The sequence below is a fragment of the Excalfactoria chinensis genome, chromosome 1, assembly GCF_039878825.1.
Source record: "Excalfactoria chinensis isolate bCotChi1 chromosome 1, bCotChi1.hap2, whole genome shotgun sequence".
Lineage (NCBI taxonomy): Eukaryota > Metazoa > Chordata > Aves > Galliformes > Phasianidae > Excalfactoria > Excalfactoria chinensis.
In genome coordinates, this window is record NC_092825.1 from 1,004,786 (window position 1) to 1,029,085 (window position 24,300).

The 24,300-nt window shown below is 48.0% G+C and overlaps 3 protein-coding genes across 3 annotated transcripts; 1 reads left to right on the forward strand and 2 right to left on the reverse strand.

Annotated features, from left to right (window-relative positions):
• Positions 1-2,390: 2,390 nt before the first annotated feature.
• LOC140253095 (tubulin alpha chain-like) lies at positions 2,391-8,879 on the forward strand. Its single transcript, XM_072338467.1, has 4 exons — positions 2,391-2,507; positions 4,982-5,225; positions 6,273-6,421; positions 7,449-8,879. Exons 1-4 carry the CDS (start codon positions 2,505-2,507, stop codon positions 8,430-8,432), a joined length of 1,380 nt encoding a protein of 459 aa, XP_072194568.1. The 5' UTR covers positions 2,391-2,504; the 3' UTR covers positions 8,433-8,879.
• Positions 8,880-10,780: 1,901 nt separating this feature from the next.
• On the reverse strand, positions 10,781-14,904 carry LOC140251485 (tubulin alpha chain-like). The gene is made up of 4 exons (XM_072335326.1): positions 14,856-14,904; positions 13,203-13,425; positions 12,873-13,021; positions 10,781-12,278 (listed from the first exon to the last, which is right to left on the reverse strand). The coding sequence occupies exons 1-4, from the start codon at positions 14,856-14,858 to the stop codon at positions 11,448-11,450; spliced, it is 1,206 nt and encodes a 401-aa protein (XP_072191427.1). The 5' UTR covers positions 14,859-14,904; the 3' UTR covers positions 10,781-11,447.
• A 433-nt stretch (positions 14,905-15,337) lies between these two features.
• On the reverse strand, positions 15,338-22,570 carry UCN3 (urocortin 3). Its single transcript, XM_072356805.1, has 2 exons — positions 22,442-22,570; positions 15,338-19,494 (listed from the first exon to the last, which is right to left on the reverse strand). The coding sequence occupies exon 2, from the start codon at positions 19,483-19,485 to the stop codon at positions 19,024-19,026; it is 462 nt and encodes a 153-aa protein (XP_072212906.1). The 5' UTR covers positions 19,486-19,494; positions 22,442-22,570; the 3' UTR covers positions 15,338-19,023.
• Positions 22,571-24,300: the final 1,730 nt, after the last annotated feature.

Below are 24,300 nucleotides of genomic sequence, written 5' to 3' on the forward strand. Positions count from 1 at the left end.
AAGTTGGCAGCTTTCACTCCCCTGCAAAAGGCATAATGAGAGCCAGTGACTGAAAGCTGATGCTGGGCAAGTGCACGTGTAGAATGGAGCAAAGTGAAGTAGGTGAGCAATGAAAGACAGCAGCAAATTACTCCTAGAATGGTGGATTTTGGAGCTAGGTGAATCTCTTCTATTTTTTTTCTTTTTCTTTCCAGTGTAGCTAATTAACCAGAAAACACACACACACAAACCCCACGTTTGGCTCAGCCTGAAGCAAAATGAGGATTCTTTTATCCTTCCTGATGATTCAAGTTCTGGTCACTGTTCTTTCTTCCACCTGAGCACTCTGCTTCTTTTGGGACACCACTTGCATCCTCATGGGTAAAGATTTGCTCCATAGAAGCAAAAAGCAGCTGGTGCCGGACTGTGTGGCGGGGACAGCAATAGGAGGACAAGGAGGCAATATTTAGGATGCTGGAGTGGGAAAAAGGAGGCAGCAGCTGTGAGGTCTGGCTATAAAAAGGCTGAAAGCTGCTGCAGTGGGTCTACAGGGGGGTTGGCCTCTGTCCTTCTCATTGATGCTGTTCTAAATACGTCCCGGAGCTGAGACTGCAGCCAGGTTGTCACCACCAGCCTATAGTACTACTCTCCTTCCTATAATACTACTCTCCTTTACTTTCTGTTTCCTTAGAAAGACAGAATTCAGCCACCCAAAAATGTGAACTTGGAGTCATGAGCAGTTTTGGGTTGTCCCAACATCTTCCAGCGAATGAATACTTTGTGCTCTGAACTGCTGGGAGCTCCTCATTTGTTTTTTTTTGTTTCTTTTTGAGTAATGGCCCTTGAAAAAAAAGAAGATCTTGTCTGACTGGCGTGCTTGGTGCACACGTTTTGGGAGCTGCTCACAAACAAATAGCTTCTCTGTCCTCAGAGGCCACCTTTATTCCCAGCAGAGGTTTGGAGGCCACAGTGCTGACAAATGTGTTTGCGTGATGCTGTATCTAACAAAAGGACCCAGCCTGACCCAATTAGGTCTGAATTCTCCCACTTCCAAAACAGGCACAACCATGCACCCAACCTGCTTAACTTGATTTTTCTAAGCCTTTGGCATAGCCCTGAGCAAGAGCAGGGTAAAGCTCCCATCTGCCCTCAGAGACAGAGGCTGGGCACAACACACCAGCGCTGAGCAGGGCTGTTCCATCCATGCCTCCCAAAACTCATCTCTTTGCCCATCAAAACTTCAGCCTTGTGCTCATCTATTTGAAAGAGTGGGAGGATAGATATCCCACACTTTAGGCTCAGCTGAGCGCTGACATTAGAAAGTTACCTTATTGTTGATTATGTGCTAGCCTGGTTTAGTATTAAATATGGAGTTTGGTGGCCCTGCATGTGGTAGGGGGGTTGGAGCTTCATGATCCTTGAGGTTCCTTCCAACCCAAGCTATTCTATGATTCCATGATTCTATAATTCTACGTTCCAATAACCATCAGACGCATGTAGATCCATAGTGAAAGGGTGAATTTTACTTCCTACAAATACCTTTCACTCATCTTGGGGATTTGGGGATTCAGGTTGTGTGGGGACTTGTGCAGGAGAATTCTGAATATATTCAAGGAAGAAAATTCCACCATCTTTAAGTCTCTCTTCTAATGCCTGACCACCTTCAGGATACAATGAAAGGATTCTGCCTTTTTAGGGAATGAATGAGCTGCTCTCTTTTCCTTTCTTGATACGTCCTGTCCTCCAAGCCTGACCAGTTTGATTTTGCTGCAGTCTACCAATGGAAACATTGGAGAGCAACCCACAAAACAGTGGGAAACTCATTGCCCTTGGGTTCATCCATGTCTGTGGGACATGATTATCCCACCTGACCCCAAGAGCTGCCAACTTATGGCAACAATGGCTTAACTAAAGCAGGTTCAGGAATCTTTTAATGGCAGAATGAAGAGGTAAATAAAGATGTTCATATGCATGTGCAGGATACAGCCAAGGGCAAAATGAACACTTTGTGGCTAGCAGATGGGGCAAATGGGGGTCCTGAGCCTGTATCCTTAATGCCACGGAGGTACAAAAATCAGTGGATTCCCATGAAGGTCAGTGGAGATATGGAACAAAGACCAGAATGGCAGGATTGCCTTTGGGGTCTGGATCTCCATCACCTGAATCTGAGGTTGGAAATAGCTGATCCTTAAGGTCCCTTCCAGTCCAACCATTCTATGATGCTATAATTTTTCTGTTCTATTTTTTTCCAGTTGAGGCAGTTTGGAAAACAAAAACAAAACCAACTCATGCTTCACTGTGCCCAAGGCAGTTTAATCACAGAAATCACACCATCCAGACACCAACAGATCATTTATCCCTTGCTCTTTCTGGGAACGCACAGGAAAAGGATCTCTGCTCCTTTAAGCTAGCAGAAAGCTTCTTTATATTCAGGTGGAGTCAAGCCTTCCTGGGCTATAAAGTTGCAGGGAGAGGCAGGGGTAGCAGCTGTTTTGCTTAGATCTTAGCAAGTCTCCAGTCTCATCATGGTAAGAGCATGCCTTACATTTGTATTAGCCTGAACTTAAAATACCGACTGTTTGTTTTCCAAACGTGCTGAGCTGAAAAGCTTGCTTGCTCTTTTCTCTCGCCTTTCTCTTGTGGATGTTAATTCCAAGCAGCTTTGTTTAATTGCCAATTACCTTCTGGTTTATTGATTCAGTATTTGCTCCTTATAAGGGAAAAGTGAGGGATGTGCAGAGCAGCTCTTTCAATGGCCTCTTGCTGCTTTGTTTTTGCTCTGAGTTTGCAGCTCCTGAGGTGGGGTCTGGGTTGTGCCTGGCTCTTTAATGCAAGTTGGGGTTTACTCTTTTTTGAGGTGGGGGGAGATCAGCATATCTTGAGACACAACTATATGATGCACTAACATTGAAAGTTTGACACTGTCAGCCTCATTCCTGAGTTGCAAACTTTGTTTCTCACGCTGCCATAGAGAACTTGTACAACTTGCAGAGACCTTTAGGGTTTTTCTTTTTTTCCTTAGGAGAGAGCTGCCATGTTGCCTTTGTCTTCTAGAAACCCTTCCGATTAGATATTAAATGAATGAAATCCCTCCCTCCCGCTTCTGTTCTTTTCTTTCCTCTGTTTGAATCTTTGCTCTTAGGAGTTTGCAGCTGTAAAACTGAAGTGGGACCGATCTGGTTGCTTCAGAAACCTGTGACTCCAAACAGCACTGGCTGAAACTTTTAGCGAGGAATAACACAACTGTCACTTTGTGAATGCAAAAGGGCAACTCGCTGGAAAATCTGCTGGTGTCCCTTTGCATGTTGCAAGTAGGAAACTTCAAAGTAGCACCCAGAGAGGCAGCTTTTGAACTTTTCCTTTTATCTGCTGACTTTTAGGAGTCTGCCCTGGTTACAAAACAGTTAAAGATTTACATGGGATTTCCAAAGGGGAAAATCAGCTGGACAACAATAGGGTTGCTTATAGCCAGAGTCTGTAAAATGCAATTTATCAGGATGCAGAAGTTGGAAGTCTAGGATCTCAAAAAAGGGAAAAAAAAACCACACACAAAACCTTACAGCATATGGGAGTGGGGATTAAGAAACCCCAAACCTGCAGAATATGAGATATCTTTTATTTTTCTTTCTCTCTTTTTCTTCTCCCCCCCTTCCAATAGGCTTTTTTTTCTTTCCTACCCCCCCCCCCCCCCCCCCCTCCCTCCATTCCCTATGCTGCAAATACCAGTGCCCCTTGAAGCAGGTGCTGGGAGAGGACAGAGAGCAGAGCAGCTGTCCCAGCGGGTCCTGGTGACCCTTGCAAAGTGTGGTGAGGAGCTATTGCAACCATCTTGCTGGGAGGGATGGGCAAATGGCAGCCAGCATTTCCCAAATAGTGCAAATATCAACTGAGAGAGAGGGAGGGCTTAAAGACAACCCCCACACCCAGCCCAGACCTGGATTAGATTGTTCTCCCAGCTGTGGGGCAAAGGGTTTGGTGTCTCTCTGCAAAGAGCATTCATCCAGTTGGTGTCCAACCTTATAGCAGTTGACCTGGACACGTGGTGGCCATCAGTCTTGTTTGAGTGCTGAGAAATCTCTTGGCATATCCATGGAGACAAAGAAGGGAGAAGTTGTGTTGCATTTGTCTCCTGATGACGCTTGCAATGCCACGAGCAATGGGTCCCCAGGGCTGTCTAGCATTAGGGTAGTGTCTTTGAGGGCAGTCATATCTGTGGGTGTGCATACATAAGGTGTCCTCTCCATTAACACTGAGGAAAACTGTACTGTTGGCTGCTCCTGGGTGGGCTCACCAGCTCCTTTCAATGGGAATCCCTGTGCTATGGGTAGCTGCAACTGGGAGCTGGGATGCAAGCTGTTGTTGCTGCTGCAGCGCTTTAATCTTGGGGGTGGTGGAAACAGCAAAGATGCTAATTACTGAGGAAGTGTACAACCATCAAAAGTCTCCTGAAGATGTCAATGCTTCCATCACCCTGGAGGTTGCTGGGATGCTCCTGGTTACATCAGGACTCTGAGCCTCTCCCCAGGTGCTTGCTTGCCCTGGGCAGCTGCTGTTTTCCTGTCGCTTCATTTCCTGGTGTGACTCCTTGCTTGGCTTCTCCCTGTTTGGTGAAGGGCTCTTTAGCTAAGTGAGTCTGGAGCTGCTGTCTTTGGGTCCCCATTGCCCTGGGACCCAGTGGATTCACTGCTCTGTAATGAAACCAGCTGAGCACTCAGCAAGATGGAGCCAGCAGTGTTTAGCTGCTTCCTGCCTTGGCATGAAGCCCATCACCTCCTTCCTTCTTTCTCTCTTGGGCTGGGAGAGTCCTTCCTAGGGATGCCGTGTATCCAACAGCCCTACAGAACACAGTCTGATCCTTGCTCTGACTCGTGGCAGTGGGCGGAAGCCACCTGTTTCCCTCATCATCTGCAGCAGCAAATGGCTCAAACAAGAACCACAGGGGCTAAGGCTAGGCCACAGGATGTCTTAAAAAATCACCTTAACAAGCCATTTCCCCTTGCAGAGGGAGTGCATTTCCATCCACATCGGGCAGGCTGGCGTGCAGATGGGCAATGCCTGTTGGGAGCTGTATTGCCTTGAGCATGGGATCCAGGCGGATGGGACCATTCCTGGCTCCAAGCTGGTGAAACCTGTGGAGCCGCCGTCTGAGCAAGTGGATTCTTCTTTTGAGACCTTCTTCTGTGAGACAGCGTCTGGGAAACATGTGCCTCGGGCAGTGTTCATAGACTTGGAGCCCACTGTCATTGGTAATAATGGTCAAGTGGGTGTTGTGGCACCGTAAAATGGGAATCCTGGGCAGGGATTGCATTTCCAAATGGAACTGAAAATAACAAACCCATTACTCCTCATATGCTGACTTGTCTTCACTTGGAATAGGTTGCCCAGAGATCTGGTGGGTGCCTTATCCCTAAGACATATAAGATCAGGCTGATGCAGGCTCTGAGCAACCTGATCTAGCTGTAGATGTCCCTGTTCATTGCAGGGGAGTTGGATTAGATGGCCTTTAATGGTCTCCTCCAACTCAAACAATTCTATGATTCTACGAATCTCTCTTTTTAAGAGGCCTGCATGTTAATTCTCAGCAGATGTAGAGAGGTTTGGGTTTGTCAACCCCAGTAGCTGTGGGCTGAATTGCACTATCCTATGACTTATTTGGCCCACCTGGTTTTAAGACTACCTCTGAAGCTTCTTTGAGCAGATGGGTGTTCTAAATTTCATACTTCTGTATATTTTGCTTCCCTTTCATCCCCAGCTCTGTTAGTGATCTCAGTGGGTTTGATTCAATTTGGCATTTTGACTGAATTGAGAATACCTTCCTAGACAAATTTTTACTCCTCTACAACATGGTGGAAATGACCTGGTGGAAACTGCATCCACTTTAGATTGCACATCCAATCTGCCTTCCAGGCTTCTCCTGTGGGTGAATGCATCTACCCCTATCTTAACATCTAAGATGTGACTCATTATTTGATTTAATGGAAGGAATGTAGACTTTGTTTTGGTTGCACTTAATTTTAGGCACCCAATCAAAGCACTAAATTGGGAACCAAGTTAGTGAGCCAATAGAATATGAAATGTATCCAGCATTTTGTCTGAGTGGGTCTAAATAACCTCTGGGGGTGTCTCACAACCTCATTGACTGAATGGAGCCTGGAGAAATTACTCCTAATGCCTGTCTCCATTAGATGCCTGAAGCTGGGAGGGATGGATCTGGCATGAGTGTGTTTTGCTGTACCACACCGATGTCCAGAACCTGTGACTGTGCTGCTCTCCATGACTGTTTATCCCTGTAGATGAGATCCGGACTGGCACCTACCATGGACTCTTCCACCCAGAGCAGCTCATCAGTGGCAAAGAGGATGCAGCCAACAACTATGCCCGTGGCCACTACACCATTGGGAAGGAGATTATAGACACTGTCCTCAGCAGAATTCGCAAAATGGTAAGAGGAAAAGAGCCTTTCTCTTAAAACAGCAGGTCAAGGTCGATGCCATTTAGATTTTGGAGTAATAGACTTAGATAAATGGCTTTTTTTTCTTCTGAGCTCAAGAGTTACTGATGATTGGATTAGGTTACCTTAGTGGTCTTTCCAAACTTAATGATTCTGTGGTCTTGTGAATGAGACTCAGTAAAGTGAGGGGGCATCTGATCATGCATGCCTACACTTAACTTTGCACGTGATAGATGCATTGGGGGCTGGAATGAGAAAACATTAGATGTAAGAGAGAATGGAAGGACCTCTGACCAGAGGGACTGTGTGATTGCAGAGATTAACTTTAAATGGACAATTGGTAGCCAGGCTGGGAAGACTGAACTCCATGACTGATAAGAGTGAGGCAAGTTTCTAACACTGCACTTGGATGCCAGTTGACAAAATGTATTTCAGATCTTTTTTACGGGTCCAGGACCCACAGGCTGCCTCCTTTCTCCTCTCAGATGTTTGGAGGTACATTGAGCAGATAACTGAGGAACTTGGTCAGAGTTATCATTTGACAATGTGCATATTCTGCATCTATTTAAAGATGTAGGGCAGGGTGTAGTAGGGTGAAAAAATGAGTGAATTCACTTTAGGGATTGAAAGTGCTCTAGATGGAGCTTGGTTTTCATAGAATCATTGAAGTTGGAAAAGACTACTAAGATCATCCAGTCCAATCATTGACCCAACTTAACTATGCCCAGCAAACCATGTCCCCCCAGTGTGGTATCTACCCTCTTCCCGAAAACCAATAGGTTTGGTGACTATGCAGATTTCCTGGGCAACTTGTTCCTCTTCCTGACCACTCTAATCAAAAAGGAATTTTTCCTAATGTCCAACAAGAAACTCCCTAGAACAACTTAAGGCCATAACCTGTATTAACTATTGTTTAGCTACTTATCTTCTGGTGAGAAGGTTGTCCAAGTAGAATGTATTGCTCTGTTATTTCGAATAATCCTTAAGAGAGAGGTAAATATACATTGTTCCACTGTAGGCTGACCAGTGCAGCGGCCTCCAGGGGTTCCTGGTCTTCCACAGCTTTGGGGGAGGCACAGGCTCGGGGTTCACCTCCCTCCTCATGGAGCGGCTCTCTGTAGAGTACAGCAAGAAGTCCAAGCTGGAGTTCTCCGTGTACCCGGCACCACAGGTCTCCACAGCAGTGGTGGAGCCATACAACTCCATCCTCACCACCCACACCACCCTGGAGCACTCGGACTGCTCCTTCATGGTGGACAACGAGGCCATCTATGACATCTGCAACCGCAACCTGGACATCGAGCGGCCTACCTACACCAACCTCAACAGGCTCATTGGGCAGATCGTCTCCTCTGTTACCGCCTCTTTGAGATTTAATGGTGCCTTGAACGTTGACCTGATCGAATTCCAGACCAACCTGGTACCCTACCCACGGATACACTTCCCCCTCACCACCTACGCACCCATCATCTCAGCAGAGAAAGCCTACCATGAGCAGCTGTCAGTGCCGGAGATCACCAACGCTTGCTTTGAGTTCTCCAACCAGATGGTGAAATGTGACCCACGGCGTGGCAAGTACATGGCGTGCTGCCTGCTGTACCGGGGTGACGTGGTGCCCAAGGATGTGAACGCGGCCATTGCGGCCATCAAAACCCGCCGCTCCATCCAGTTTGTGGACTGGTGTCCCACGGGCTTCAAGGTGGGCATCAACTATCAGCCCCCAACGGTGGTGCCTGGGGGGGACCTGGCTAAGGTGCAGCGGGCTGTGTGCATGCTGAGCAACACCACGGCCATTGCTGAGGCCTGGGCACGCCTGGACCACAAGTTTGACCTGATGTACGCCAAGCGAGCCTTTGTGCACTGGTACGTGGGTGAAGGCATGGAGGAGGGGGAGTTCTCGGAGGCCAGGGAGGACCTGGCTGCCCTGGAGAAGGATTACGAGGAGGTTGGAAGGGACTCAGCAGATGGAGAAGAAGATGAGGCTGATGAGGATGAGTATTAACAAAATTCTGTCTATTCTTCTTGAAGTCAAGCCTCAGATGAAAAACAAACTCTCTGTCATCAGGCTAAACTGGTCTTGAGTGCCTGGAGGTGCCAGAGGATTGTCCTGAACCTCAGTGCTACTGTTTGACATATTATACCTTTTTTGCTTGTGTAGTCTATGTGCTCATAGTGCACTTCTGTAGCATGGGTGTCTTGAGCTTTATCACACTGCTGTTTATCAATGAGTGAAGCTGAATAGGTGCCTGGCTCAGTGTTGGGGATGCGTCCTGCCTGGGCAGAGGACCCTGCTTGCTAGCCTGGGGGAATTTTGCAAGCTGCCTGCTTTGGTTGACATGGCAAACTCTTGCTCTGGCTTTTACTGCAAAAGCACCTTTTAATTAAAATGTACCAGTACACTTCTATACAACTGTCCTTTGTATTTGAATAAAGACTTTCTATTGCTCTGAGTTTTCTGGATTTAATGCAGACTTTGTATGGAGAAGTTCTTAGTGTGGGGATGTTGTCTTTGGGGGAAGTGGTAAAGGGTCTGAGTATGTTGAATGTTACTGGTTGTAGTTATTGCTATGGGAAATATCCTATATCCTGCAGGAGCTTGCCTGGTTGGAGCTGGATGTTGCTTTTCTCTTTGTGTCCTGCAGTTGTTCTGCCTCATCACATTCCTCAAAGTGATGCAGTGTGAACACCCAGAGATAGCTGCCATGCTCAGAAGACAGAACTGGAAGGTGCTGGAACTCTTTGCTGGCTGCTGTGAGCCTAAAATCTGGTAGCTGGCAGCATGAATGGGTAGTAAATGGGACCTTAGGAGATGTTCCTGTTGGTCTGAAGCTTCTGTACTCAAATCACCTTTGTGATATTTACCAAGATAAAAAATTACTAGGGTTGTCTCATTGCTATTGGAAATGATGGTACTAATGGGGGCAAGTACAAATGAGTTGAGGGTTGAACTGGGTGATCTTAGTGGTCTTTTCCAACCTTACTGATTCTATGAAGAAACCAGATCCTACAAGATCTAAGATGGCTTCTCATCCATCTCCAGCTCTCATATGGCAGAGGATCCCCAAAGCCTGTCAACTCAATGAACTCCATACCCACAGGTGTTGAGGTTTCTAAACAGGATTTCAAGGGCTGCCACCTTTCCCTAATGGCTCCACTGTCTACAAGCAGCAGGGTTTAAAGGTGCTGGTTAAATTCCCTCCCAGAAAAATGATATTAGCGTGGACTTGGTTGAACATCACTCCTGCCTGGATCTATGAGCCAGGGAAGGAGCACAGTCACACTCCTGCACCTAAGAAAGCAATCGGCTCAACACCAGGGCTGATGTCATTGAAAAGGTCACTTATTAATGGAGTCAACTACTTGGGCACATCTCCTACTGCAGATATCCAGATTCCCGAGTGAGGGAAGGATTTTCCTTGCAGGGGTAATAGTACTGTGATTTTCAGGGGAGTAGCATCCTTTGTTGATGATTGTATGAAGCACTTTGTCCCCTCCATTAGCAATGTATCCTACAGCCTCTCTCCTAAGAGCAATGCACACTTTGTTGTACGGCATCTCTTCTATTTTCCCTACTTGTGTACTGAGATAGCAGTGCTGGTCATAAACAAAAAATAAGAGTCCTTTGGAATACAACACACAGAACCCTCAGGTCTGGGATTGCCAGTGCGTGTCTCTAGGCTCATTTGTTAACTAATAAGGATAGACTATAGGGTTGGGGGCCAAGTTTGTTCCTCAGTGTCCTACAGCAAAGAGTACACAGAGCTCCACCACTGACTCCTTCCTTGATCAATAGCCAGACTTCTCTTCCATCCCTGGTGCATAGAAGAGCCATACACTCTACAGTCATGGCACTATCAACCCAGGCAGATTTGAAACCCCAAAGCAGCTAGAGGTGAGTCAGACCCTGGGATCTCCTTTACTTGTTGACCTTGGGACACTGCCATTCCTTTGAGCCCAGCTGTGTAAAGGCAAGATGAGGCAGTTTCTAATAAGAACTCTCCCTATCATCTCAGGTTGTTTAAGCTTTCCTCCAGTGCAACCCAGAGCCAGCACTGTCAGCCCTTCAACTGAGTACAGATCCAGCTTCCCCACTGCATCACAGCCAGTTCTTTCTCTTGGATCACTTACTGGGAGGAGATTCCCAGTGGTGTCATAACCTGCTCCAGACCAGAGATCAGGTTTTCAAAAAATAAAAAAAATAAATTTTTCCAACTAATTAGGTGCATGTAGAGATTCTTCTATGGCACAAGGTGGGCAACCCTCACCCAGAGTCTTGATTTAATGCCTGGAATGAGCTAGAAACAGGTCAAACACCCCCAGAGAGGTCTGACAGACAGCAGAGCATTTGAATTTTCAGCTCCAGACTCCAATTAGACTTCCAGGCAAGCCCAGCCCTGGCAGCCAGACATGGATTGCTTTAGCAGGGCTCTGTGTGGCGGTGGGGGACTAAAGAAACCTGATCTCAGCCCCTGCTGAACCTCAGAGGGGAAAGCAGCCTGGAAAAACAGAGCCAGCTGCATTTGGAATAGGGAGAAAGCAGAGCACAAGTGGGGGGGGTCACCATCTCAAGGTGCATTTTAGCAAAGCAGTTGACAAACCCACTCCAGCACATACAAGTACAAAAGCCCCATGGGTAGGGTTGAAGAAGCAAAGGCACCAGGGCACCCCCATCCAACAAAAAGCAAATTTGATGGGACTTCAATAAGAATTTTTGCTGATCACCATTTATTCAAATTCATGCATAACAAAGAGATGCTTTTGGCCAATCTGTGGAGTTTGCCCACCATGTTGCCTCAAATCTAGCCCCTTAACTCCCTCCTAACTCCTAGAGAAGACACAAAAGCTATTCACAGCCCAAGCTGCCTTCCCACAGGTGGAGTTACTCCTCAAACTCTCCCCCATCTGCTGAGTCCCTTCCAACCTCCTCATAATCCTTCTCCAGGGCAGCCAGGTCCTCCCTGGCCTCCGAGAACTCCCCCTCCTCCATGCCTTCACCCACATACCAGTGCACAAAGGCTCACTTGGCGTACATCAGGTCAAACTTGTGGTCCAGGCGTGCCCAGGCCTCAGCAATGGCCGTGGTGTTGCTCAGCATGCACACAGCCCGCTGCACCTTAGCCAGGTCCCCCCCGGGCACCACCGTTGGGGGCTGATAGTTGATGCCCACCTTGAAGCCCGTGGGACACCAGTCCACAAACTGGATGGAGCGGCGGGTTTTGATGGCCGCAATGGCCGCGTTCACATCCTTGGGCACCACGTCACCCCGGTACAGCAGGCAGCACGCCATGTACTTGCCACGCCGTGGGTCACATTTCACCATCTGGTTGGAGAACTCAAAGCAAGCGTTGGTGATCTCCGGCACTGACAACTGCTCATGGTAGGCTTTCTCTGCTGAGATGATGGGTGCGTAGGTGGTGAGGGGGAAGTGTATCCGTGGGTAGGGTACCAGGTTGGTCTGGAATTCAGTCAAGTCAACATTCAAAGCACCTTCAAATCTCAAAGAGGCAGTGATGGAGGAGACGATCTGCCCAATGAGCCTGTTGAGGTTGGTGTAGGTTGGCCGCTCGATGTCCAGGTTGCGGTTGCAGATGTCATAGATGGCCTCGTTGTCCACCATGAAGGAGCAGTCCGAGTGTTCCAGGGTGGTGTGGGTGGTGAGGATGGAGTTGTAGGGCTCCACCACAGCTGTGGAGACCTGTGGTGCCGGGTACACGGAGAACTCCAGCTTGGACTTCTTGCTGTACTCTACAGAGAGCCGCTCCATGAGGAGGGAGGTGAACCCCGAGCCTGTGCCTCCCCCAAAGCTGTGGAAGACCAGGAACCCCTGGAGGCCACTGCACTGGTCAGCCTGTAGCACCAGAGAAAGAGCCAGGACAGCTGAGTTACTGGGGCCTCATTGGACTTAAGCTAAGAGTAGTGCATTCAACCATGAAATTCATGGCCAGAAGTTTTACTTCTGCTTTCACATACCTTCCACTTCTAATAGTGGAAATGTTAAATACAATAAATTATTATTATTATTATTTTCTTCTTAGGGGGAGGGGTCTTGGCCATAACATTATAGGGCAGATAGAGATTCATAACATCAGCAGTGAATAGGATCTGGAGAAATTCTACCCAAATCAGGCATACTTGAGAGTTATCACAGCACTTCTGAGGTTCTACAGCAGGAAGACTGTATAGAGAAGGAGAAGCATAAGGGGAAGACACCAGCCCGAAAGTGACCTGTGACATTGGTTGGAATGAGTTCTTAGTGCATCTTCAAGCCCCTTGTTTCCCCTCTTACTTCCCAAGAAAGGTAACATACAACCATACGCATCTCATCATGTCCCTCTATGTGACGTGATCAATCTAATAGCAATCCAGCCACACCATTGCCTCTTGACAGTCAGAGCAACAGCAACCAGTCTGGTGCAGAGGACTTCCCCATGGTATTATTTACCATTTTACGGGCTCTATCAACAACTTGGTCTATGATCTCCTTCCCAATGGTGTAGTGGCCCCGAGCGTAGTTGTTGGCAGCATCTTCTTTGCCACTGATGAGTTGCTCTGGGTGGAAGAGTGTGCGGTAGGTCCCGGTCCTGATCTCATCTGGAAGAAACCGAGATCTCATGACTGCTTCTAGCATTGTCTGCCAGGTTATTTGCTCTAGTTTAGATGCAGTGCCATACTGAAACTGGCCACCTAAAATCCTAGTGAGGTTACCTACACCACTCTTCAGGTCAGCAAGTGTCACCCCAACAAGTGGTTTGGGGGACCTTCAATGACTTACCAATGACAGCAGGCTCCAGGTCAACAAACATTGCTCTGGGCACATGCTTCCCTGAGCCTGTCTCACTGAAAAAGGTCCCAAAGGAAGAGTCTGTTTGCCCTGAGGATGCCATGGAGGAGATGGTGCCATCTGACTGAATCCCATGCTCCAGGCAATACAGTTCCCAACAGGAACTGCCCATCTGGACACCAGCCTGGCCAATGTGGATGGAAATACACTCCCTCTGCATTGGGATAGGAGAGGGAAGAATGTTACAAGTATGCACTAAGGAAGTCTAAAGAAGACATTTCTTCTTGCCTCTGTGGAACATACAGCCCACAACCTATGTGCAAGAAGAGCCTTATTCCAGCTTAGTGGCAGCCAGGACACTTTCTCCATAGCAGGCACTAAAGATATACTGATCTAGCAGGAACCATGCATTCACCCTTCAGAGTGATGTTGCAGCTGCAGAGATCAGAGCCTAGTAGTAGGTCCCTCTATACCTCAGCACTGTTATTATATTGCACAATGATTCTGTTCCCAGGAACAGGCCACAGAGCTGATTAAAGTGCAGCAATGTTGTTGTCAAGTCAAACTGCTCATGACTTTTCTTCTCTCTGCCATGGGGCAGAAGGCAGGGCACCACCACAGCCTTCCCAGGTGTTCTCACAGCCCAACTGATCTTGGGCAACAGTACAAAGACACCCCTCCATATTGCAGATGAGTTAAGTTTGGAAATTATCTCTTGATAAGGAAGTTGATGGGGAAAAGTCCTTTCACTGTTAGGACCCAGTTACTGACTTGCAGAGCAGTTTCTCAACCTAGTTTAGATTAAGTGTAGGATCAACCTTCTCGAGATAGCGAGAAGGGAACCAAAGAAAGATGAGTAAGGACTGAAGGTTCACCTCTCTACAATATGTAACAGTCACCCCATGAAGCAGCTGCGCATGGCTTGAGCTATATGGAGGAGAGTTCATGCACAGGATGTAGCTAAGGTGTTGAATTCTTTGACAGAGGAGACTTTGGGAGGAATGCAATAAAAAAGCCAACACAACAAGCACCAAGCTTTGCTTTACAAAGAGACTAGAGATACCTAAAGAGGGTTAATGGGGGAAAATCTTGTATTCATTCAAGAAAGCCATGAGCTACACGATATTTAAGATTGGTATGAACTTTCCTATCACATCTATCTTAAATATCTTGATCTGCAGCCTCACTAAAGTTTGATTTGCCTTTACTACCTACTTTGAGTTATGTATGGCCTAGGTAGGATTTGTGGCTGGAGACCCAGTAGAGCCATAACACCCAGAGCAGGGCCAACATATGGATGCTGGAACTGTCTCCTCAAGGAGAGACCTTCACTCCCCCACACCTGAGCCAGAGGGGCACCCAGCTTAGCCTTAATATCACTACCAGCACAACCTCCAAGTTATCCTCATAAGAAGATAGAAGAAGATATGAACACATCAGCAGGCAAGTCCTCCCAAGGCTAAGCACCCACCCCAGGAAATCATTTTCCAAGACTTCCACGCTTCTTTGTACCCCACAGCTAATTTCCTTCCAGGAAACCCCAAAGCCAAGGGCAAAGCACCTTCCCACAGCAAGAAGGAAGACACCTTCAGCTCCTCCTAACACCCCCCTCACCTGTTAGAAAACAAACCCAAGCCTACTCACCATGACTCTAAACCATCAAAGCTCCTCAACAAAAATCACAGCACCAAACTCAGAACATACCTGACCTTTCTCATGGGGACTCTTTTATAGGGAGGTAGGACCAGGCTTGCACTTAGAGGGCTCCCTGCTGGCTCCTTCCCCCTCCTGTTTCACCTGTGGGCAAAGAGTTCAGGTGTTTCTGTTCCTAGAGGGAGGTGAATGTGGGGTAATGAGGTGCTTTGAAGGATTTGCACCTGCAGGCCTTGGAGGTCTGGAGATTCTTTGGTCTTTTAAATTTTCATTGCTGGTGGGAAATAAGACTGTAACCTGCCTCAGTTTCCCTCCTTCAAAGTAGGGATAAGAGATATAGTATAGCAAAAAATTGGTCAGAGATACTAAGGCTATTGTGGGGTTGATGGAGAACCTGAAACAGCTGTGGGGAAAGGTGATGATACAATGTGTAACACCAGGACTGAGAGGCACCAATGAGACCATCACTCTGCAAATGGAAAATGCTTTTATTTTCTATACATCATACACCAAAGCAAGAAAATCACTGACATGGAATGTCCCAGAGGCCAGCAACACAGCTTTTAAAATGTGAACTACACCCAAGGTGTGGGGACTGGCACTATGGAGGCAACTAAACCTTATTGGATGGTCCCCTGGACATAGTTTGGTCAGCCCAACTATGGGGTACCTATTGTAGGGCATCTGCTTTAACAGGGGGTTAAACTCAGTGATCTTTAGAGGTCCCTTCTAAACCCTCCAGTTCTGTGATTTCTGTGAGCCCCCATTTCACCACCCCTCCTGGGTTCAGCAGGAGTGGTAGGGCCTGTGAAAGGAGAGAGCAGAAAATGAGATGTGATGGGGAGGTTCAGCAGCTCTGGGGCTCACAAAAAGCTTTTTTTACTCAAAGAATGGCCAGGATGTGGCATGGGCAGAAAGGAAAGAGGACACATTTTTGGAGTTGTTGGTACTTGTTAAGAGCGAGGGAGTTTCTTATCCTTCTCAAGAGTGTGGGGTTGACTTTTGAGCCTTGATGTGCTCCTGCCCACGTCACCAAATGTATTGCAGTGGATCCATGTGGGTTGCTAGGGTTGGCTCTGTCCCTGGTCACAGCCTCTCTTGGCCCAGCTTAAAACAGGGCAGGATATCCCAGTAGCAGGATAGGGCATAGAGGTGTGGGACAGAACAGTTCATGGGTGAGACAGCACATCCCAAGGCACGACATACAAAGAGGAGGACAGGTCAACCTAGAACAAAACGGGACATCTCAAAGGTAGGGTAGAACGTCTCAAAACAAGATGGGACATCTCAAGGGCAGAGAAGGAAATCCCAGAAGGTTGTTTCTGATGTATCACTATGGAAGGTCCCTGTGTCCCTGGTGTTCTGTGTTCCTGGTGCTCTATGTTCTGGGATATATGGGATACACCTCTTGTGGTCACCACTGGAAATCAGCTTGTGCTTTTTTTTCCCAGCCAAAACCTCATAGATGTGAACATGGGCACCTTCCCACACAGCAAGAGAGTATTTCTGGCCAGATGCTCAATGCTCATTACGTTATACTGCCTGAATTCCTTCCTCAGTCAGATGGGCATGGGGCCTCCTTGATTCCAGGAAGGGATTCAGGACCTACTGTCCTTGGGGAGTTGCCAAAATCCTTGCAACATCTCTGGTTTGCGTTTATATGATAAAAGAGCATTGGCATGTGGAGGAGGAGGAGAAGGAGGGTCAGGGGGATCCTGGAGGCCAGGGGATGCCTGGAGGAAAGGATTATGTAGAGGCTGGAAAGGAGCTGACAGTGGAAACAGAAGGATATGATGGTCTGAGTAGACCCACACTTGACTGCCCAGCAAAGTCTGGGCAATCAATATCTTTTGAATGCAGTACGTGAAACTGTGTTCCGTCCCTGCACAAAGCGTGGCAGGAAAGACCAAATCCTCACCCAGCTTTTAGGAAACTGCTGTCTGAAACTCAGTGCTGTCCCCGTTAAGCTTTGGCTCCAATTGCTCCCAAAGCCAGGTGGTGGCTGATGGAGATTTCAGCTCTCCTATTTCTATCCCATTTCCTTGGGAAATCCGGCTCCTCCAACCTTTGCCTGCCTCTTGGCCCCTCTGAGCAGCCTCCTGCCTCGCTTGGCAGAGGCTGAGAAGGAGGATTAATTTTAGAAGGATTTATCCAAAGCGGTGCTGGCTGTGGGTGAGTCCCCCACAGATATGCAGCTGAAGAGGGAGGATCTCTGCTTTCCCCATCACTCACCATCCGCTGCTATCTGTTGTCCTTGGCTCAGCTTTGAGTTTGTTGTCATGGTCTGGTTCTAGCATACACATTTAGACACCTATAGACAACCTCTGTGCTTTGTAAAGACAACCTGGACAATCTTAGGACATCTCTGGCCAAACCTACAAAGGGACAAGAGCATATTTGACCATGTCCGACCTTGTTTTGTCCGGGGAGATATGTGTGAGCATGCGTGTCTCAGTTTTCCATCTGTAAAATAGGCACAAACACTGTCTACTACTGAATAGCTCAATATATTCATGGGGGATGGACATATAGATTGCTGGGCCATAGAATGTGTAAAGTTATGTAGATATTTATGTAGAGCTATACAGGTTAAGGCTCTAGCGGAAAGAATAAGCTCACCAGTACATCCTCAGCTTCAGGTTGCAGGCAGGAGAGGGTCATTGCACAGAGATGCTGCGGGCACATTGATGTGTTTTCTGTTGGAGATGTGTTAGGAGGGGAAGATGCTGGAGAATCTGTGTATTTATTTGATTTGTGTTTTTTGATCAGCTTCCAGTTCTAAGGCCCAAAGCTGGGGGTCAGCTAGGAGCCTTGGCTGCCCAAGAGTGGTCTCTCTGGGGATGAATTCAGCTGTGTTGCTTGTGGGTCTATCTGCCAACCCTTCAACCAAAGACCTGTCCTCTGTAATATCCCACCTGGAGCTCCCTGTAGCTATGACATGGATGGGACTGTTGGGAATTGTTTTGCTGCTCTTGGCAAATTTCTTCTGGAGGAAGAGGGCCAAATTTCTCTCTGTCTCCCAGTTTTCTGTCCACGTGCTGGGATGGAGGTCAGGAGTGGGTTTCATCTTGCAACTGGGCTGTGAGGTGAAGAGAGGAGAGGATTGAGAGGAAGGGATATATAGCCCAAGGTGGGTGCTTGATGAGCTGTGGCTTGATGGACAATGGGCAGAGGGAATCAGGGTGAGCAGGGATGGTTTGACCAGGGATGTACATTGGAAATGAAGCACCTGGATCTGATGGATGGTGGATGATGTGGGTGGGGGTAGATTGGACAATACAGACAGCCCTGCAGGTGGGTCTGGAGTGGCTGGGAAGTGATTTGTGACTCTTGGGGTACAAACTCACCTTGATCTGTGGGAGTGAGGCAAAGACATGCTGCATTCTGTGGTTGCTTATAAATGGTAATTTGGATGAAAGGTGATGGATTCTTGGATGAAAGTGATGGTGGAGAAAAGAGTGGTTGCAAAATAACCTGAAAATCTATAGTTTCCAGCAGGAGAAACTGGGAAATATCTCCTGAGATCAGGGTCAGAGTATCATTCGAGTCAGAAGGGACCCTTAAATTTCATCCATTCCAATTCTGCTGCAATGAACAGGGACATCTACAGCTGGATCAGGTTGCTCAGAACCCTGTACAGCCTGACCTAGAACGTCTCCAGGTATGGGGCATGATCCTCTGACCAGTTCAGGTTTTCCCTCCTCAATATAGTTGTGACTGTGTATGGGGACAACTTGTGTTTGAAGACTTGAGAGAGAGCACGACCAGGGCTGCTGTAGGAAAGGCTGAACTGAAGGGAGCTTTTAGAAAGGCTATGGACCTGAATGAGAAGCTTCTAGAGGTGATGGGAGAACGAAGCATTGAAAACTCAAGAGATCGTAGCTTTAATAGGGACCTTTCCAAAACAACATGTCCCCCTGCCCTGCTGAGGACACCACCCTCTTCCCCATGCATGGAAATGTCTGGGAGGAGGAATAGGGGAGATGGGGAAGGAAAGGAGGAAGAAAAAGAGATATGAAAGTTAGGTAGCTCTATGGGTCAAAAATAAACAACACTGATATCATACACGGCTGTCAGTCCCCTCCAACCAACTGGTTGGGGCCGGGCATTGGAGCTGTGTGGCCATCCCTACTCCAAGTCACCCCCTGCCCCTCAAGCATCACTTCCGCCGCCCAATTTGGGCCATGAGATGTGCATTGGCGGCAGCCTTTGCCCGCAAGTTCTTGGCTTTGGCGATGTTGAAGAGGATGTTCATGATGTTGGTGGGGACATCGAGGGACAGGGTGACTTTGGTACGGCGGTCGCTCTTGGCACGGTTTTGGTAGGTCTTCCCCTTCACCTGCGCCTGGGAGGTGTATTTGTAATGGCCTTCCCCTGGGAATGTCCTTTTCCCTCTGTCTTCCTCTGTCTCCTCCTCCTCCTCGGATGCTTCCTCTGCTGGATGGTAGTCGTAGCCACGCTTATCCAAGACAGTGTTTTCTTCTGGGAGGCTCTTCTGGGCCTCGGTGAGGGCTGCGTTGAGGCAGCTGAAGATGGAGGCGGCGTTGTAGAGGCGGAAGGCCCTGCTGGTTTCTGTGGCACAGAGGAGGGCGAGGAGGAACAGCAGCTTGGCGTGGGACATGGTGGTAGCCTGCCCAGTGGAGAGAGCAAGAGGAGGGCAGAGATGGGCATCAGCTTCCCAGCAAGCACGGGGCAGAGCACCACCATCCTCTTATCATCCCAATGTCCCACACTCATGGGTTCAACTCCCAGATCCCAAAATCATCGAATTGTTTGGGTTGGAAGGGATCTTTAATATCATCTAGTTTTAACCCCCCTGTTATAGGCAAGGACACTTTCCACAAGACCAGGTTGCTGAAAGCCCCATCTGGCCTCGATTCACCTGGGTTTCAGAGTCTTTGGGATCACCTCCCAGATCCCAAAGTCTTGTGTTCACTTCCCAGATCCCAAAGTTATGTGTTCACCTCCCACGTCCCACAGTCCTGAGTTCATCTCACTCATCCCACACTCCTGGATTCACCTCCTACTTCCCACCAAACTCTTGGGTTCATCTCCCACATCTTAAAGTCCTGCGTTCACCTCCCACATCCCAAAGCCTTGGGTTTGCCTCCTGTGTCCTACACTCAAGGGATCACCTCTGACATCCCAAAGTCCAGAACTCACCTCTTACATCCTAAAGTCATGGGTTCATCTAACAAGTCCCCCCCAAGGTTGCATCTAATGTTCAGGGCAAGTGGGAACGAGTTGCTTTAGGACATCTTCCTGTAAGGTTCAACCCCCAAACCCTGGGTTTGGGAGTACTAGGTAGGGTGGCCAAGGTGTTATGCAAAATTGAAACTTCTGTAGAAGGTTCAGCCATCTCTTTGTCGACATCATGACACAGTAGCATCACTCGCTACTTGAAATGTAATCTTTTTAATGTCCCAAAATCTTGATTAAAAAAACGTTAACATTTTTGAGATAACCTCCGTACTGCAAAACCTTCCCATCTCCAAGTCCATATATGCACTCATCCGCTCATCTGAAGGTTTACGCCTTTTCCAGTTGGGGATTCTTTCACTTTATCGACAATGGTACAAGCATCCCTACGGCCAGCCCCTATGTCACCCCGACCCTGCAAGCGCCCCGAGGTGGACTTCCATTCCCAATCTTCTGGCCCCATCTTGTGGCAAGAGCGTCTCACGGCAAGCTCTGGCCATCGGGCCAAGTCACCAGGATGCAGGAACATCTCTTGGGGGTCTTCTGTGTGGGTGGATGTCCTCCAAAATTCAACCAGCCCCCCTTATCCCCGGAAACTGCTATCTCGAACCTGCTCTTCAATAAGTGAGTCTGTGAAATTGATGTCACTTTAACTGTCCTTTGCTGTCCCTTTGGAGGAGCAGATCAGGGCAGGTTCATCTCCTTAACTCTGCCCTTTGCTGCCCTTTGGAGGAGAGGACCAGGGCAGATCCACCCCCTTAGCTCTGCCCTTTGCTTTCCCTTTGGAGAAGCAGATCAGGGCAAGTTCATCCCCTTCACTCTGCCCTTTCTTTCCCTAGAGAAAGAGGGAGATCAAGGCAGGTTTATATCTTAAATCTGTCCTTTTGCTGTCCCTTGTGGAAGGGGTTAAGTGTGAATTTATCCCCTTTATCCAGAGGAAAGAAGGGTGTGAAGCAGCTGTTTTATGACCCAGGCAGCATTATCAAAACTGTTACTGCAGAATGGTGAGCAAAACCCATCCCAGACGCACAACCCCCACATGAATGTGATTTGGGACCCGAAGCTCTTTTTCCTTCAGCCCCAAGTCAGACATTGAAATCCTGGGGCTTTACTTACAAATCCTATCAAGGTGAGCATCTTTGCTCCCACCCCAAAACAGATGATTTGCAGCCCCAGATGATGTGACCACCCCATCAAACTCCTAGAAGAACAAAGGGGCTCAGGACATGAATTTGGAAATTGCCATCCTTCCTCAACCCTTTCCTGCTACCCTACATATCCCCAGGCTGCTATTGGAATAGCAGGAATAGCTCTGAAAATGCTCACAGAGCCAGTGAGGCTGCTGGCAGTGAACTGCACTGATATAAGAAGCTGCTGCTGAGCATCTCCTTGTCTTCTTCACCTCTCCCTGGTATATCCCAGCTGTCTGAAATGGGCTCCACAGCTGGAAAAAAACCTCTTTGGGGACCTCGGCTGAGCAATGGGAAAGACAGGACAGAAATCAAAGCGAAGCAGCCAAGAAATGAAGCATCCTGATCAGCAAATCTGATTTTAAGCTTATTATTGTTATTATTGTTTTTTGCATAGGGGTTTTTCTCCCCTGCCAAAAAGTTTTTTTTTTTTGGGGGGGGTCTTTTTTTTAATAGCTGGAAATGGGTCATTCCTTCCTAAGATCAGGGAGAAGAAGAATAACTGCAGCAAACCTGAGAGAGTCGGAGTGAAATCTGCTGCTGCCAGAGGGTGACCCATGAGTGGGAATTGCTGGAACCCCGTGAGCAGTTTCTAGGCATTATAATGGGATGGTGCCCATCGATGGACAACTCTTCCTCTTGTATTTGAAAGAGAAAAGTGAATCACTTCAGCACGGCAGCTCCGGCAAAGATGGGACAGAGCTGTATCATCCACAGCAGAGGTATAGCATAAAGCTGATTTTTTTCCCCATCAGAAATGTAAGTCTGGAATAAAGTAATACTGCAAACGAGGCTTGTAGACTTTTAAACTCTTTCTGTCTGATGTTGTCTCCACTTCTCCAACGAACCTCTCCTGGAGATGCTGATTCCCAGGGCTCCAAACCCATGCTGACCTGGTGAGGATAAGGCTGCGCCCACCTCTCCACATCCCTTTACCCACAGCAGTGATCTATATTCCCACTTTCTGATCTCCCAGCATATCCAAACCTTTCCCCTGCCTGATCTCCCTCCAAAAAAACTGCTCTAATAACCCCAAAGCTATTTATTCTGGAGACAGTCATACTACTTTTCCCTATCCCATTTTAATTCTTTTCTCACAGAAAGATGTGGAACCTGATCTCCCGAGCACTGAAATATTTCAAGTTTGTGCACACGAAGCTGGTTAATAAATGAAATCCAGGCACTCACCTGGCAGTCCTCGGTGCTGGGATGGGAAGGGGCTGCTGCGTGCGGCTCTCACTCCGAGCAGAGAGACATCAGCGCCTTCCCCTCAACTTCTGCACCCTCTCTTTTCTTTTATTGTTATTAAGAGGGCTGTGATATATTTTTTTTTCCCCCCTCTCTCTATGGAAACGCTTTTCCCCTCCCTCGTGTATATATAAAAATGAGCGATCACGGGGTTTGAGTCGTAACTCCAGACGTGGAGCCTTCGTTTGGGCATGATTGCATTAAAATGAAATCAGAAGGAGCTGGCGACGTCATGGGGCTGCAGTGCCTCTCCCCATTCAGAAAGTAAAAAAAAAAATAATCCAGGAGGGGGGAGAAAAAGACCTCTGAACCTGAAGAGCAGGTGAGACTCACCCAAATACGGGGCTGTCGTCAGTGCTGGGGCTTTGCAGGGTCACATAGACACGTTTCTCCCACTCTTCCTACACTCGGTTGCAAGGATATTTTAAATGCAAAGAATTGTTGTGGCCCCTAAGGATGCCTGTCAAGGTTTTCAGCAGTGTTATCCCAAAGTCATTTATTCTCAAAGTGTGGAGCTGGTGCATCTTCTTGGCTGGGTTTTGCCCACAAGCCTTGTCCACAGCCCCTCAAACTCCCCAAACCCACTGAGACCCAGCAGAACAAATTCAGATTGCTCCAAGTCTGCAGCCAAAAAGAAAACCTCAGCCCAGTGCCACAGGACTCCTGGTGTAGTCAGTTCATAGTCCCAGCACTGCCCTAATCCTGGTGTAGTCTTGGAACTACCAAGAGAGTGAGATTGGAGGTCTTCCCCAAGTTCTTTACAGAGAGGTGCTGGAAAAGCTGCCCAGAGAGGCTGTGGATGCCCCGTCCATCCCTGGAGGTGTTCAAGGCCAGCTTGGATGGGGACCTGGGCAGCCTGGGCTGGTATTAAATGCGGAGGTTGGTGGTCCTGCCTGTGGTGGTGGTGGTGGTGGGGGGGGTTGGAGCTTCATGATCCTTGAGGTCCAATCCAACCCTATGATTCCTGTTGGAAATGAGGACCGTTCCCTGTGGTCCTGGGATGACAGACCTCAGAAAGTCACGTTTCTGGGAAAGGATTCCTCCAAAACCCACCACAGATTGGATGGGTTGTGGGCTCCTGAATGGGGATGGGGAGATGTCCTCACCCCTGGACCTAATGCCCGCAATGGTCACAGTGCTACTTGGAGAAGTAAAGCTGTGGATCTTCTTGGTTGAAGAACTTTGAGCTTTTCACAAGGCCCTTGAAATTTCCCTTGAAGCTGAGATATAGCAGCTATCAACAGCAAGAGCTCCCCATTGCCTTCTGTCCCAGGTTGAGCATTTTCCCCTTAACCACCACCAGCTGTTGGCTGAAACACATTGGCACCCACGGCTGCAGCAATTCATTCCTCCTTTCACCCTAGGTTTCCAACTTCCAATTTCCAGGTCACTAAGACCTGGAAGACAGTTTTGTTATCCAAACCCTTGGAAACATTGGTTGTCACCAGAGACCAACCTGCCTGCAGATGTCAATGCAAGGACCTGAGTGAAAAACATCATTGGAGGGACTCTTTCCTAGCAAAGAGAATCATCTGGTCCACAGTTCTCACTCTCCAGAAAACATTTCCAACTTCATTTACTGCAGAGAGATGAACATTCTCTAAGGGCTACAGGATCCCTGAGCTGTTAAAATCCTTCATCTCATGCTTTGGGAAAGTAGTGATGCATGAGAGCTATTTCCAGCTCGTCCCTCGTGGTGGAGCTCCATTAAAAATGATTTCCCTTTACTCTCATTGCAGACATGGAAGTGCTGATTCTTGGCAATCTTTGGCTTCCTTGGGTCAACCTCGGTGAGGTGA